Source organism: Fragaria vesca, linkage group LG5 (genome assembly GCF_000184155.1).
Source record: "Fragaria vesca subsp. vesca linkage group LG5, FraVesHawaii_1.0, whole genome shotgun sequence".
Taxonomy (NCBI): Eukaryota; Viridiplantae; Streptophyta; class Magnoliopsida; order Rosales; family Rosaceae; genus Fragaria; species Fragaria vesca.
Window position 1 is genome coordinate 27,132,817 of NC_020495.1, and position 14,573 is coordinate 27,147,389.

Below are 14,573 nucleotides of genomic sequence, written 5' to 3' on the forward strand. Positions count from 1 at the left end.
CTGTTGTCCACGTAACTTGAATAAAGATTCATATTCATATTTTCAATGTTTTGGGTTTTGTTATTTCTGCTTTAGGAATCAGGGAATTGGATCTTTAGGAGGTTTGTTCCAAGGCGTCTTTGGGTTTTGGTTGTCTGCGCGACGCGGAGAGAAAGTCAATGAGTGAAGGAGACAGGGGAGAATAGTCTCTCCTTTCGAAAGTAAGCAACACTCCTCCAAGCTTAATTTCACTACAAAAGGCTTATCGTTTATTTTAGATTATTTCTTATTATTTTACTATCTTTCTTTTGGTTTTATTGATTGATTGGTAGGGAATTGGGTTCCTTAATGTCGGAAGAATGACCATATCAAAGGGTGAGTTTGCTTTTTCTCAAACCTGCATTTTATTTGCTAATTTAGTTGCATAAGATTTTTATGCACCATATATACTCATGTTGTCTGCTATTTTTGTACAAAAACATGCAAACGGTTTTATGCAGCAAAGATTTTCTGTTGTTATTCTTCATTTTGGTATTGTACATTATATTGCATTCCTCTTTTCGTGCATGTATGCATTGGGCTTTAACTTTTGGAAAGAAGTTTGTATAGTTTAATTTACAGTGAGTTATGTAATTGTTTGTTCTTTTGTTTTTGTTTCTTACAGATTTGGACATGTAGCTAATTCCGGGAACATTGAGCTCTTAGATACAGCTTCATTTCCGGGTACATTCCAGCTCCTTTGTATACTAGAAGCTAAAGGCCTAAAGTTTCATTGAGCTTTCCATTAACTAGGTGCATGTTGCTTGCCTATGTAGCTGTTACACTTAGATATTCTCTTAAAAGCTGTGGTAGATATGGCTGCATGGTCATGAGCTATGTGCTCTTTTTTTTAGTGTCTGCTGATTTATTAATTTACTGAATCATGCTCTCAAGACTGTATACATGGTAGATTACCGATTTATTTAAGGCTACGTTGCATTGAATAGTAATCTGGAATCTAATGTTTTAGTAATTTCTGTCTGTTCAATTGGGACGCCTTAACATAAACTAGATATCAATGCGCCACAGAACTTGCCTATCCATATAATTACACATTAGGGTAAGAGGCATTCTCTATGTGTGAATCTGTTTTGTGAAATCAACACAGAATGTGAATCTGTTTTGTGAAATCAATACAGAAGCTTAAGTAGTTTTTGTTTTCTTTATTGGTTTAAGGCATGAGATTGATATTTCATAACACAAGAAACTTCCTGTCACACACTGAGGTCAAGGCGAGAATTTATGAGTTTGCCGTTTATTTTATCCATTACATTCTTGGTTCTTTTTTCATACTTCCATTTGTTCCTCTCCCACATTAATATACTTTTTTTGAGAATCTGGGTTGTCAAGGAACATCTGAAAATTTACATGAGTTTCACCATGAAGATATCAATGGAAAAGCACTGTAGAACTAAAGCAAAACTGTAGTTTTAGGTCGAGCACCTCGGTACTACTTTCAAAATATAGGCTGAGGAATTTTGTAGCTGTGATAGAACCTGACCAAGCTACTATCAATAACTAAATTACATGGATTATCTGATTATGGACCATATTGAATTGTATATCTATGGTTTATTGATGGAAATTTGTCTAAATTACATGGATTATCTGATTATGGACCATACTGAATTGTATTTCTGTGGTTTATTGATGGAAATTTGTCATCTTGGGATTTTGTCCAATTAGTTTGCATTCTGTAGTTCTCTGTACCATTTTCTGTGATATGCAAGATCAGCTTGATAATTTGTACATGTTGACCAATTGGTTAGTTGTGTAAACAATTCTGCTCTGAACCCACAATTCAGAATTCCTTATGAATTTTGTGCTCAATTATATAGTGAACGGTTGATATGTGCTTTTAGAACAGAGTTTTAGGTGATGGGAAGCTAACTAATCTTACCTTATTCATATTTAACTAGATATTATGCGGCCTCGCGCCGCCTTACTGTTCCCGTGAACAGTGTAGTTTGGGCTTGGGCTTTTTCTTTTCTCCCTGATCTCTCGCTCGGGCTTGGGCCTGAGTCTCCGTATTCTGATTTTTTTGTTGCTCCCTCTTGATCTCTCTCGAAACTCCACCGAATCGTCTTTTCTTCGTCCCCATGCGTCCTCTCCCTCTTCTTCGTTCCTGCCCTTTTCGAAAGGAGAAGAGAGATCGCTTCCTTGACCGATCATTTCAATCCCTCTTTTTTCTCTGCGCTCTGTTCTTCGTCTCTCTCTTTTTCCTTCTCTCTCTCTTCGACGGTCGCTCTTTACTCGTTCTGGGTTTCTGGCATCTTCGTCAACTGTCACAAACAGAAGATGAAGATGAGAGAGGGAGCAAGGTTGTTTGGTCGAGACTCGAGAGAAAGGGAGATAATAGACTGTTCGAAGCTCAAATTCGTTGCCCTGTAAGCCTCCCGATCTTCTTTCTTCTTCTTTGTTGTTTCTCTTGCGCCGATCTTCTTCTTAAAGTATCTGTCAAATTTCAGTTTTCTCTACAACCAGCTGATGGAGAGGTAGAAGAATTGTTTTTTGGTAATAAGAGCAAGAAGAATTCAGGCAAGTGTGGTTGGATTTCTGCTTTAGCTTTTTGGTAATAAGAGCAAGAAAATTCAGGCAAGTGTGGTTGGATTTCTGCTTTTGCTTTTTTGGTAATAAGAGCAAGAAGAATTCAGACAAGTGTGGTTGGATTTCTGCTTTTACTTTTTTGTTTTTGTACTAATCGATTGGGTTTGATTTACTCATATTAATCCGCTTTTCGATTTCCAGCTGATTGAAGTTTGTCTGATTGTTGATCGGTAATTTCTTTTCCCTAAACTTTCCTTCTCCATCAAAGTTATGACGGTAATTGCTTTTCCCATTCTATTTTGGACATAAGTTCTGGATTTTGGTGATTACCTTTTTGCATGTTCATCTCTCAGTTACTTTATTTCATACCAAATTCTGGGTTTTTGGTTTCCTGCGTTACTAACAAAGTTAGAAGATGCTTGGTTTGATCTTGCAGGTTGAATACTGACCATTACTCGATAGTTGGGAAACTGATTGGTTCATCCAGATTGCAGAAGGTTTTGGAACCAGGATTTGGATAGAGGTAGATTATTCGGCCTTTTTTACTTGCACGTGTTTTTTAATAGTAAAGTGACAGTTCAATCTTCAATAGGATTTCTCAGATTTCAAACTCTTTGCATGTTTAGGTTTTTGTTTTTTTTTTTTTAAAGTCATGGTGTGAGGCTTATTTGCTAACCGATTCTTCTGTGAAAAAATTGAAATGTGCAGTACCAATGTCCTCTCTTTACAATTTCATATTGATTTCTCAATCTATTAGCCGATCTAATCACAACTTTAATCTTTTTTCTTTTTAGGAACCCAAGAAGTGGTTGTGGAATTTGATTTGTTTATTGTATTAGAATATCTGATCAGATCTGAAAAAGTGAGGTTTTAATTTGGTTGATTGGTTGAATTTAAGGAATTTAAGTGTGTTTAGCTCTTTTAATACTCATCCAAAAACAAATGAACAAATTGTTCATGTAAGTAAAGATTTCCCCTACTGCAAAATTAGTGGTTTTGTTCTATCATGGGTTTTTTTAATTCAATTTTGCATCTATTACTACAACATGTAGTTTAAGTTTACCAATATGGAAGGAGGTTACCCTGTTAGCATTGAGTATTCTAGGCGTTCTTTCTTGCTAAGTTTGAGGTTATTCATTGTGAATAGACAGTATAGACTGACTGTGTTGCGTGTGAAGATGAGGAGGAGGTGGCAGATGATAAGGAAGACAACTTTAGATGGAAATCAAATTGTTCTGTGTCATTGAATTCAGTCTATTTATAGTTGTAGCCTTGGACTATAAAAAAGATTGCAAGAACTGGAAAAAAAAAAAAAAGTAAGTGGCTGATCTCAGGATCTAAACATGGTAACATCTGTAGTCGACAAAAGTTTGCTAGATATGATGTTCAGTCGTCTTCACATGTGGGAAATGAGATAATGATATGTTATATATTTTTCAATGTGGGATAGATTGAAATTGTCAAGTATATGGATATCAGATGCAAAAGAAGTCTTCAGACAAGGAAATAGTTTAGGCGCAGAACTATTATCTTCTAAAAAGTTAAGGAAATATGGAAAGAAACCAGTGTTATAATTTAGGCAGACCAATGCATTTTACCTGAAAATCTTAAATATTTTAAGAAAGGAATTATCTGATGTAGTAGTAAGTATCATGCATGTGCCTGCAAAATATTCGTATCATACAAAGTTCTATTTCTTTTGGATGTTGTGTAAAAATATATGAAGGATGTCTCTGCAAGGAAGAGAGTCTAATTCAACTATGTGAATTATATTATTGTAAATGTTGATGTAAGACTTTACCTTCATTACCTTGAAGTTTTGTGCTTTTTGGTTAAGAATGAGGAGGAATTGAGGATATCACGCAGTCAAATATAATTAAGTGGTCATTTCTACATTACTCATTTTTTTTTTCTTTTTCTTTTCGCTAATATATTGCTAAGTTACATAAGTAATAATCTATGTTTTGGTTTGATTGGCTCTGTAGATGCAAGGCGAAATCAAATATGCCAAGACTAGATCAACTCTATAGTGATACGTACACAGACTGTTGTGTATTACTGTTTTTGTAATAGCTCCACTAACATTATAACATATGCGACTACAATAAAAGACCGCAGCAGCGCGCGGGAAGAGAAGAGGTGCGAGTCCAGTTCTATAATGTGAAAATGGGGGTTTCATTTATTACACAGTATATAGTGATATTATTAGGAAGCTTACTTTAAAAACAGGCACATATCTATTACACAACCCGCTGCAACGCGCGGGCATACATCCTAGTTTTGAACAGTTTTTATCTTGTCTTCAACAGTAAAACCAGCTATTCATTTTTTTGTTTTTCTGTTTTTAGGATTTTGAGGATATGGGAAAGATCGATTATATTCTTTTGTAACATGTTGCTGAACAGATGAGCAATTTAACAAAGGAGGAATGTGTGGATGTACTTCCCCGACAAAGTGACGGGTTCCCTAGAGGTAGCTCAAAATATAAAGTGACTTTACACAAGTGTGGGAGATGGGTGGCTCGGATGGGCCAATTTTTAGGCAAAAAGTAAGTAAACCTTTTTCTTAATTATCACACTTTTTTTTTATTCGGTATGATTTGTTGTTGACCCTATTCGGTAGGGTTTCATCAAGCTCGGAAGCCTCACTAAGCCTTAGATACCTCACTCAAGTCTCTTGATCATCTGAAAGATCGGGTGAGTTGTGCTGCTTCCGGGAATGCTTCATTTTTTCTGTTCTTTTCTATGTTATGTGACTGAATGATGGAGACTGATTTGGGGTTTCAGTAATGCAGAAGTTTAATATTCTTATATTTGGGTTCGTCAAAGGCAGGAGAAGGAAGGTGATGGGAAGCTAACTAATCTTACCTTATTCATATAGTAGTTATTGGGCCTGTATCTGTAGAACTATATCCATCTTATGTAGGGGGCCTATCTTATGCATGGAGTCTGATATGTTTTACAGTTGTAATAGTACTTTACATCTGAGGAGGTGGAATTTCTCTGACTTTCTGTATTTCTTTCTGTTTGGAAGTATTATATTTATCCTCTCAATTGCTTCTGTGAATTTCCTTATGGTAAAGGTGCGTTGACTAAATTTGGAGCAACGCACTATTCTTATTCTCATTATTGTCTAAAAATATATAATTTTATCGTAGACTCTGACTTTTACTAAATTTGTAATATTTCTTCTTATCTATTTCAAACAGGGAGGGGCATTTTTGGACAACTTTCGGGGCACCTTTAGATGGCAAATTTATTCAATTTCGGTATCTTGCTCTCCTCATAAATGTTTTGTAAATTTTTTGTTCTTATTTTTTTTTTGCTTATAAATCAATGCGCAGTTGTGATTTGTTAAAATCAGTTTACCTGCTTCTCATTTCGTGTGCAAATCTTTTACATATGAAAATACGAGAGAGAAACCCACACTCTTCACAAAGTACCAACATGAGGGCCACTGGAAATAAGCAACCAATATTTCGGACTAAGGTATGGATGTGCAGCAAGAAAAGTACTCTTGTTGAAGACCTCGTGCGAAGCATATTGTATGTTGCTATATGGCCTTTACATTAAAATCAATGCAACAGTTAGAATTTTGACATAAGATTATATTGTAGCATCTACTCTAGTTGGGTGACCTTAAGTTCTTGAACGCGAGTATTTCTTCCTCACAAAAGTACTTTGGTAAAGTTTGGTTGCTCGACATGTGATAATTCTCTCATGTTTTGAACTTGAGCTTCTTTCCTTAAGGATTCACTCCCAACACTAGTGGACATGTGATAGTTACATAAGTATTCATTTCCACTTCTTTTAGTAACTAGTTATGTACTAATGAAAAGTAACATGTTCAGCCTTGCGTTTCTTAGGATAACGGAATAGCTTTAAGATATAGGCCTTACCAATTACTGCTGGAAGCTTGAAACCAATCTCCATACTAAACTTGTGATTTGATTAATGTCCATCTCAACTAAGTTTCCTTTGGATTGTACATTGTACTAGTATGAACTTAATGGTTTATTTTGTTGAATGAAGAGTGAGGACTGGTTTTGCTGGTTATGCTTGTTGAAAAAACTGAGCATCAAGACTTGAAAAGATCCCAAAAAGTGATTTCTTGTGTTCTTTGGATATGAAAACGTTTTGATTATTTTCTGGACACATTTGTTTGTGCAGCTTTCATGCCTAGAATCAAGACTGGTAGATCCTTTACAGTAGAGAGCATGTGCGACTTTACTGAAGCAGAACATATGCAGAAGGTGGTGTGATCTTGTACAATTTTTTTCTTTTATCTCCTTGAAATTTGAGAACCTTTTAGCTTAATGTTTCAGATGGCTTAACTTTTGCAGAACCTTGAATCATCCTCTGATTTAAAAGCTGCTGATGAAACTAAGGCTGACTTGAAGATCACTCCTGAATTGAAGGAAGAAACAATTCCCAGGGAGGCTAAAGATGAAAACAGTGCAAGACAAGCCATTACGGTAATTTGACTTTACTCTCTGAAAATCACATTTTCGTGATTACATGTGGCCCCTTATCACTAATGTATTGTTTCTTCTTTGCAGTATTCTGGCTGCTGCAGTATCTTCCAAAAAGAGAACTGATATAACTAATGAGAAGGAGAATGGTAATTCCATAGCTAGTACTCCAAAGCCACCCATGAATTATTCCAAGAAGGGAGATCTTCTAAGTGATTCCAAAAACCACCAGACAGCTAAAAAGATATCAAGTATGGTCAGAAACACATGAGGGCTGAGGGGAAAAAGTCACTTGCACTCTTCACATATTAAACCGTATACTATGAAAAGGTTGGCATGCTTCACTTTATCTGGTATCTATACGCCAGTGGTATGTCCCTAATTGTATACTTGACTGAAACTTACAGAGAAGAGAACGTGAAAAATGCAACTGGCACATCCATGTTAGCTCAGGAGAATCAGGCAATTAAGCGGTAGAAGTTGGATGCTGGAAGATCTAGACAGGTTACTTTTAGTTCTGTAATTTGTGTTGACTCACATCTAGAAGCCTCTTTGTTGTCGTTTGGTGAAGATTATTTCTAGACATTTCCTATGACTGTTTTTCCTTGTGTGTGCAGATTCTTAATCCCAAACCCTAAACATTGCTCCACAAGTCAAAACTTGGTCATACCAGTGCCACACATTTTTCAACTGCTAATAAAACTCAAAAAGAGGCCAGGACGGTTTGTGCTTTTCATCCCTCTTTTGCACTCCATGTTGTTATGCAATATCAGAATTGAGCAGTTGATCCTTTCCCAATCTACAGATTTATGTTCGGGAACCTGCAGCACAATTTGTTTCAATGGCAGAAATGATGAACAGGTTCCAATCAAGTACCAGAGGCTTGTCGCTGCCGCATGCTAATGGTTCTATTTCACACGTAAAGGAGCTTCACCCTGCTGAAAGTTCTTTCACTTCTTTACACTTTTTTATATATATTTAGTTGGTCAGGTTTAATAATATATTTTTTTTTTTCTATAGAGGTTGATGTTGTTTCTATTATTCAGATGAAGACTCACCCTAACAAGACCAAAGGAGCCAGAATTTGAGACATCACAGCGTGTGCGCTCAGTTAGAGTGAAGAGTACTGCTGAGCTGGAAGAAGAGATGATGGCCAAAATTCCAAAGTTTAAGGCTCGTCCAGTAAACAAAAAGGTACTTTTGTAATATTCAAGTTATGGCCTGATCTCAACTTTCATTCACGATCTATATCCGTTGATTCACTGGACTTTGTTGGTCGTTACAGATTCTTGAAGCGCCATCATTACCTGCAATGTCAAGAAGTACCCCACAGCCACCTGCATTTCAGGTAAAGCTAAAAGTGAACTGTGTATCATCACAAGAAGCAAATTCAAGATCGTTTTCATGTTCAATAGTTCTGAGCTGTCGTATCGCTCTTTGTCCAGGGTTTAATTTGTTCCCATAACTGTGTTATGTGATTCAAATATAGTTCAAGCCGCTTTGGCCTTTGATCTTGGTAAAAAAAAATATCCCACCATTGAAGACCATTTTGTTCTTATTTGTCCATATTTTGAGCAGCTCTATTGTCTCGTTATTTCTTATCCTTTTCTTTTGGTTCTATCGATATTTTTTTTTCATTTTCGATGTAGAGCCGATGAGATATCTTTGAGTGAAAATCTATGGAGGATTTGTTAACATGTGCCTGGTCGAGTTTGGTTGATTTTGGGCGGGATCCAATTTGTTAGTTTCTCAGGTATATTCTTGATGTTGTTATGCTCGACTTTATTGTGTTTTCATTTGAATTTTTTTTGGTGGCATGAAATTTGGTGTTTGAATGAAAAGAGTGCAATATAAATTTTCCCCAAGATGGATTCGTGGGACTATAGATTTGGGAAGTTCCCAATCCTTTGCTCAGGTCGAATAGATAAGTTGAGTGCTTTTGAATTTTTAAATTTTTTCATTCCGTTGTTGTGTGGTTTTTATACTGTTTGAGATTCAGCTTATCGTTTCAAGAAGGATAACTGTTCCCATTACCTGATTTGAGCTAATTCGGCGTTTGTCTTTTCTGCAGTCTTGGACCTCAATGATGGATTGCACCGAATTCCAGTATATAGCTTGCTGATTTGATTTTCATTTTTTAGCAGTTTATCAGGTAAAGTCAAATAAAGAAAACTGTATTTCTTTCTTTCTGAGTTTCAATCTGATTTTCGTTTCTTTTTTTCTTTGTTTCTTCTTTTTGCTATCGAGTGCCACCCGGATATTAAATTGGAGAGATAACTGGACCGGGCTGGAAACTAAAGATGGTGAATGTAAGTACTAGCTCAATTGCTTTGATCTTCGGCAGTCACTATCTTTTCAAACATAACAGCATGTTTTATGTGATGAAGAATGTGATGCACATTGTTATTTTTGACTGGGTTTTCTGTTTCCTTGATTTGAGCTGATTCGGGTTTTGTCTAGCACCTCAATGATCGATTACACCGAATTCCAGTATATAGCTTGCTGATATGAGTTTCATTTTTAAGCAGTTTTTCAGGTAAAGTTACAAAACTTTACATGCAATGTACTCAAATAAAAAAACTGTATCGATTATATAGTGGCTTCAAAGAAAGAAAACTTTGCTTTCCTCTGCTTGATTTAATTTTAATGTTTGCTTAATCTGAGTATCAATATGATTTTTGTTTCTTTCTATCTTCTTTTTGCTTTCGAGTGCCACCAGAATACAAAATTGCAGAGATAATGGTGAATGTAATTACTAGCTCCATTGCTTTGATCTCCTTTCCTGTTTTTCACCATCCTCTTATTAAAGTGTAATGCTTTTTCTGTTGTTCTTGTCCGGTCAATTGGCATAGCAGTCCCGGTAATTCTTTGTTTGATTTCAGTTTTGGTTATGGGTTATCATTTGGTTTTCTTTTTTCATGGTAAATTTGAAATTTGGTTCTGTGTTTTGATTTATTGGCAATTTGAGATATGGGTATCGAATTTTTGATTGAGACCGCTTTTTTGTGACATAGAAAAAAGGATTTCGGTAGCTGTGATTATCAGCGTCTGATTTTCGAGCCAGATTTCTAATGCTTCTCCTGTTTGTTCAATTTCAGGTGAGAAATGAATTTTTGAAGTTTACACTTAGTTTGGGTTTTTGGCTCTCAAGTCATGTTTATTTACAGTTTTTATCTGATCCCTTAGGGTTTTAGAAGATTGGTTTTCGTGCTTGAGAATTGTGCTTCGACCTTAGTGAGAAGTTCCTATTTGTTTGAATTTGTTTCCCCAAGCCCCAGTCTGTAAACCCGATTTTGATGGTACTTATCAATGATACCGAACAATATCTCAATTCGGATCAAACCAATCAGCAAAAGGAAAATAGAAAAAAGGGAAGAGCTTTAACCTTTTCATGACTTCTCTGTATCTGTATTAAAGTCATGCCAAGGAAAGTGTGACATTTAGGAATTGTGCAACAGTTCTACTTAAGAACCGTTGGGCTCACTCGAATGTTTCCTCAACTTTGATAATTATTTTTGCTTCCTAGCTTTTACTTTTGACTGTTTGGTTTGTTCTGTATGTGTTTTGGATTGGATCTTAGATTAAAGGCGGTCCTCTGTGTGTGATTCTATAACGGGGTTATATTTTTCCATGATTGCTTACTTCTCCTAAGTTTTGTTATTTCGTTTTTTCTTTGCTCTCTTTTTGGAATTTGAACTGTTTCTAATTTATGTGATCTCTTTCCGATCTTGATGAAATTTGCAGCGTATCATCAGCAAGAATAGGGAAGGTAATTCTGGGTTTTCAGGTTACAGGTATAATTATTGATATGTTTTCTTTCACAGCAAGTGTTTAATTAGAATTACGTTGGGGTTTATAAGGTGTATTTGATCCAATAGTTATTGTACGATAGCATGCTGCTTTTCAATTTTTGGTGGGTTTTTGTGGGTTCAGATTATATATGGCGTTGATAGTGCAATGTGCATTGGTTATAAATTGGGTGTTTGTTTTGGAAAGTTTGTGAAAATAAAAAGCTGGTCTTAAGACTGACTAGATATGAAAAGTGAAGCTTGAAAAGTGAGTTTTAGGTTTGATATAGATGTTGGTGCATCTATATGGATAGTTGGGAAACTGTGAAATTTTTGATTCCTCAAGAACTGCAGAATTTGTTCTCACTGTAAGTGCCTATGTCATTTGTGGTCCAAAGTTTAGGATATTTTGGTACTGAGACTTGACGTTTTCGTTTTGATATTGTTGCCACTGATGATGAAAATTATTGCAGGAGGTTAGAGCACAACAATATATCTGGGGAATTGGTGTCACTGATCTATTGCCTCAGTCTTGCAATGGTGTGAGTAATATCTGATTTCATTATATGTTTAGCGCAGTCTGATAAGGATTTTAATCAAAAATGGTTGCTTGGAATACTTTATTTCATGCAATATGATTGATGCACTTAAATATATGAATAGTTGCCTACTGAAATGATACTTATCAACATGGATTTTTCAACTTGTCAAGCTCTTCAAGTTCATTATTGCTGTATCAGTTTTGCAATTTATTCCTTTCAGTTGTACATTAAGGTGATGATTGCTTCTTTACTTTTGTTTTTAGTATTGTAAAGGTTGAAAAAACTATTAGAGTTTGCTGTTAAATGTGTAGTCTGGAGGTTAGTGGAAAGACAATCGCGTTTAGAAGCTATAAATCTGGTAAGGAATTCGTCTTTCACACTGAATTTTATTTTCACTTTTAGATCAGCAATCCTTTCTTTAAACCAAAATTAATTCCAGCATCTGTTTTGTGAATTATCCTGAGGTAAAGAGATGAACGGAAGAATGAGTACAAGTTTGACGGATAGAGTACGAGTTTGAGTATTGTAGTCACTCGAATGTTTCCTTAACTTTGATAAGTATTTCGCTTCCTTTTTACTTTAACTGTTTGGTTTGTTGTTCTGCATGTGTTTTGGAATTGGATTTTAGATTGAAGGTGGTGCTCTGTGTGTGAGGCTGTAAGAGGGTTATATTTTTTCAGGTGTGCTTACTTCTCCTAAGTTTGTTATTTCGTTTTTAATATTGTGAATCTGAATTTTGATCTTGTTTGCTCTCTTTTTTATATCGGAACTGTTTCTGATCTAATTACCTGCCCTATTGTTATTTTCCTTGTTCAAATGCCGGACTACTTGGATGAAGGAGCTTGTGCCATCCAAGAAGCTCAACTTTTTCATCTGGAACAAATTCAGGTAGCCGGCTTATCTCTATCTTCTTTCTGTTTTTTTTATTGCTTCTGCTGACCATCTTCAGATTGTGCAGCTCTGGATCTTAGTGGAAAGACAATCGGGTTTAGATCCTATTAATCTGGTAAGGAATGTGTCTTTCAAACTGAATTTTGTTTTCACTTTTAGATCAGCAAATTAATTCAAGTATCTGTTTTTTGGGTTATCATGAGGTAAAGAAATGAACTGAAGAATGAGTACAAGTTTGACTGAAGAAGTACAAGTTTGAGTATTGGAGTCAACTAACGGTTTTCTGAATCACTTCATCTTCTATCTCGAATGTTTCCTTAACTTTGATAAGTATTTCGCTTCCTTTTTACTTAAACGGTTTGGTCTGTTGTTTTGCATGTGTTTTGGAATTGGATTTTAGATTGAAGGTGGTGCTCTGTGTTTGTGGCTGTATGGGGGTTATATTTTTCCAGGTGTGCTTACTTCTCCTGAGTTTGTTATTTCGTTTTTTATATTGTGAATTTGAATTTTGATCTTCTTTGCTCACTTTTTGAAATCCGAACTGTTTTTGATCTATGTTGATCTCTTTCCGATCTTGACAAAATTTGCAGCGTATCATCAGCAAGAATAGGGAAGGCAATTCTGGATTTTCGGGTTATAGGTAAAATTATTGATAATGTTTTCTTTCAAATCTCATCATCATTGCTTAATTAGAATCATGTTGGGGGTTTATTAGGTGAAGGAAATAGTTATTGTATTAAAGCATGTTGCTTTTCAATTTTTTGTGAGTTTTGTGGTTTCAGGTTATGTATGGATTTGATAGCGCAATGAGCATTGGTTAAAAATTGTGTGTTTGCTTTGGAAAGGTAAGATGCACTTAAATATATGAATAGTAAGTTTATTTGATGCGATATGTAAGATGGACTTGAATATAGGAATATTTGCCTACTGAAATGTTACATATCAACATGGATTTTTCAACTAGGTCATGATCTTCAATTTCAGTATCGCTGTATCAGCTTTGCAATTTATTCCTTTCATTTGTAAAGGGCGTCAATGCTGCTGGTTGATAGCTTCTTTATTTTTGTTTTTAGTGTTGTAAAGGTTTTTTTTTTTTTTTTTTAAAAAAACTATTAGAGTTTGCCTTTAACTGTGCTTAAAATTCTATTTGGTGAATACTGTGCAGCTCTGGATCTTAGTGGAAAGACAATCGGGTTTAGATCCTATAAATCTGGTAAGGAATGCGTTTTTCAAACTGAATTTTGTTTTCACTTTTAGATCAGCAATCCTTTTGTTAAACCAAAATTAATTCAAGTATCTGTCTTTTGGATTATCATGAGGTAAAGAAATGAACTTCAATGAGTACAAGTTTGACTGAAGAAGTACGAGTTTGAGTATTGGAGTCGGTACTTTGTTATCATTAGTCTTCTTAGTTAGTTCACTCTGTAGTGTTATATTTCTTCTCCAATCTAATCTCATGTGTGTTATTCTTCTCAAGAAGATGCCCCTAAACGGCCAAACCCAAAGACTCCCTAATTGAATTGAGCAAGCACATTATTCAATTTTGACTTCAATTTCATTGCTTTTATCTGTTTTAGCAAATCATTTAGTGAGGCTATTCTGATCAGTATCTTATTTCAGAATTCCCACCTTTTCCAACAGTGATTGGTTTCAATCAAATATGTGAAATCTTGCCTCACAGGTGAGTGGTCTTGGTTTTTTATCTGTTTTTGGTTGGTGGGTATTGGATGGTTTTAGTGATTGTTTCTAAAGTTTTGATCTTTTAGGCTTTTGGCTTTTGGGTGTTTTGCAGGTTTCCGTTTCTTTTGGTGGATAGAGAGATTGAGTACAACCCAAGTGTTTCAACTTTGCTATTAAGATGTGACGACCAATGAGAACTTTTTCCGTGGCCATTTCCTAGAGAGGCCTATTATGCCTGGTGTTCTCATGGTTGAGGTATTACTATCTAACCCACATTAGTCCTGTGCATTTTGCTTATTTTACATGCGCATTTAAATATAATGTGTGGTTCTGCATAATAATAATTATCAAGAGCAGTCAACATAAAGCACATTGCCAAGGCTTATTGATTGCACCGAATTCCAGTATATAGCTTGCTGATTTGTGTTTCATTCTTAAGCAGTTTTTCATTTCAAGTTACAGTCTTTACCTGCAATGTACCCAAATAAAGTAAATTGTGTCGATTGTACAGTGGCTTCAAAAAAAAAAACTTTGCTTTCATCCGCTTGATTTAATTTTCATGTTTGCTTAATCTGAGTTTCAATCTGATTTTTCTTTCTTTCTTCTTTTTGCTATCGAGTGCCACCAGAATATAAA

The 14,573-nt window shown here is 35.4% G+C and overlaps 1 protein-coding gene across 1 annotated transcript in view; it reads left to right on the forward strand.

The window, feature by feature from the left end:
• The window catches only part of LOC101294671, a 24,387-nt gene extending 10,256 nt beyond the window's left edge, over window positions 1-14,131 (forward strand). The window contains exons 6-18 of the mRNA XM_004301861.1: window positions 6,735-6,817; window positions 6,908-7,039; window positions 7,367-7,509; window positions 7,654-7,758; window positions 8,089-8,230; window positions 8,322-8,384; window positions 10,970-11,031; window positions 11,139-11,192; window positions 11,298-11,366; window positions 12,205-12,254; window positions 13,423-13,470; window positions 13,878-13,938; window positions 14,050-14,131. Of these exons, the coding sequence (XP_004301909.1) occupies window positions 6,735-6,817; window positions 6,908-7,039; window positions 7,367-7,509; window positions 7,654-7,758; window positions 8,089-8,230; window positions 8,322-8,384; window positions 10,970-11,031; window positions 11,139-11,192; window positions 11,298-11,366; window positions 12,205-12,254; window positions 13,423-13,470; window positions 13,878-13,938; window positions 14,050-14,131 (1,094 nt within the window). The remainder of the gene's footprint in view (window positions 1-6,734; window positions 6,818-6,907; window positions 7,040-7,366; window positions 7,510-7,653; window positions 7,759-8,088; window positions 8,231-8,321; window positions 8,385-10,969; window positions 11,032-11,138; window positions 11,193-11,297; window positions 11,367-12,204; window positions 12,255-13,422; window positions 13,471-13,877; window positions 13,939-14,049) is intronic.
• The last annotated feature ends 442 nt before the right edge of the window (window positions 14,132-14,573 follow it).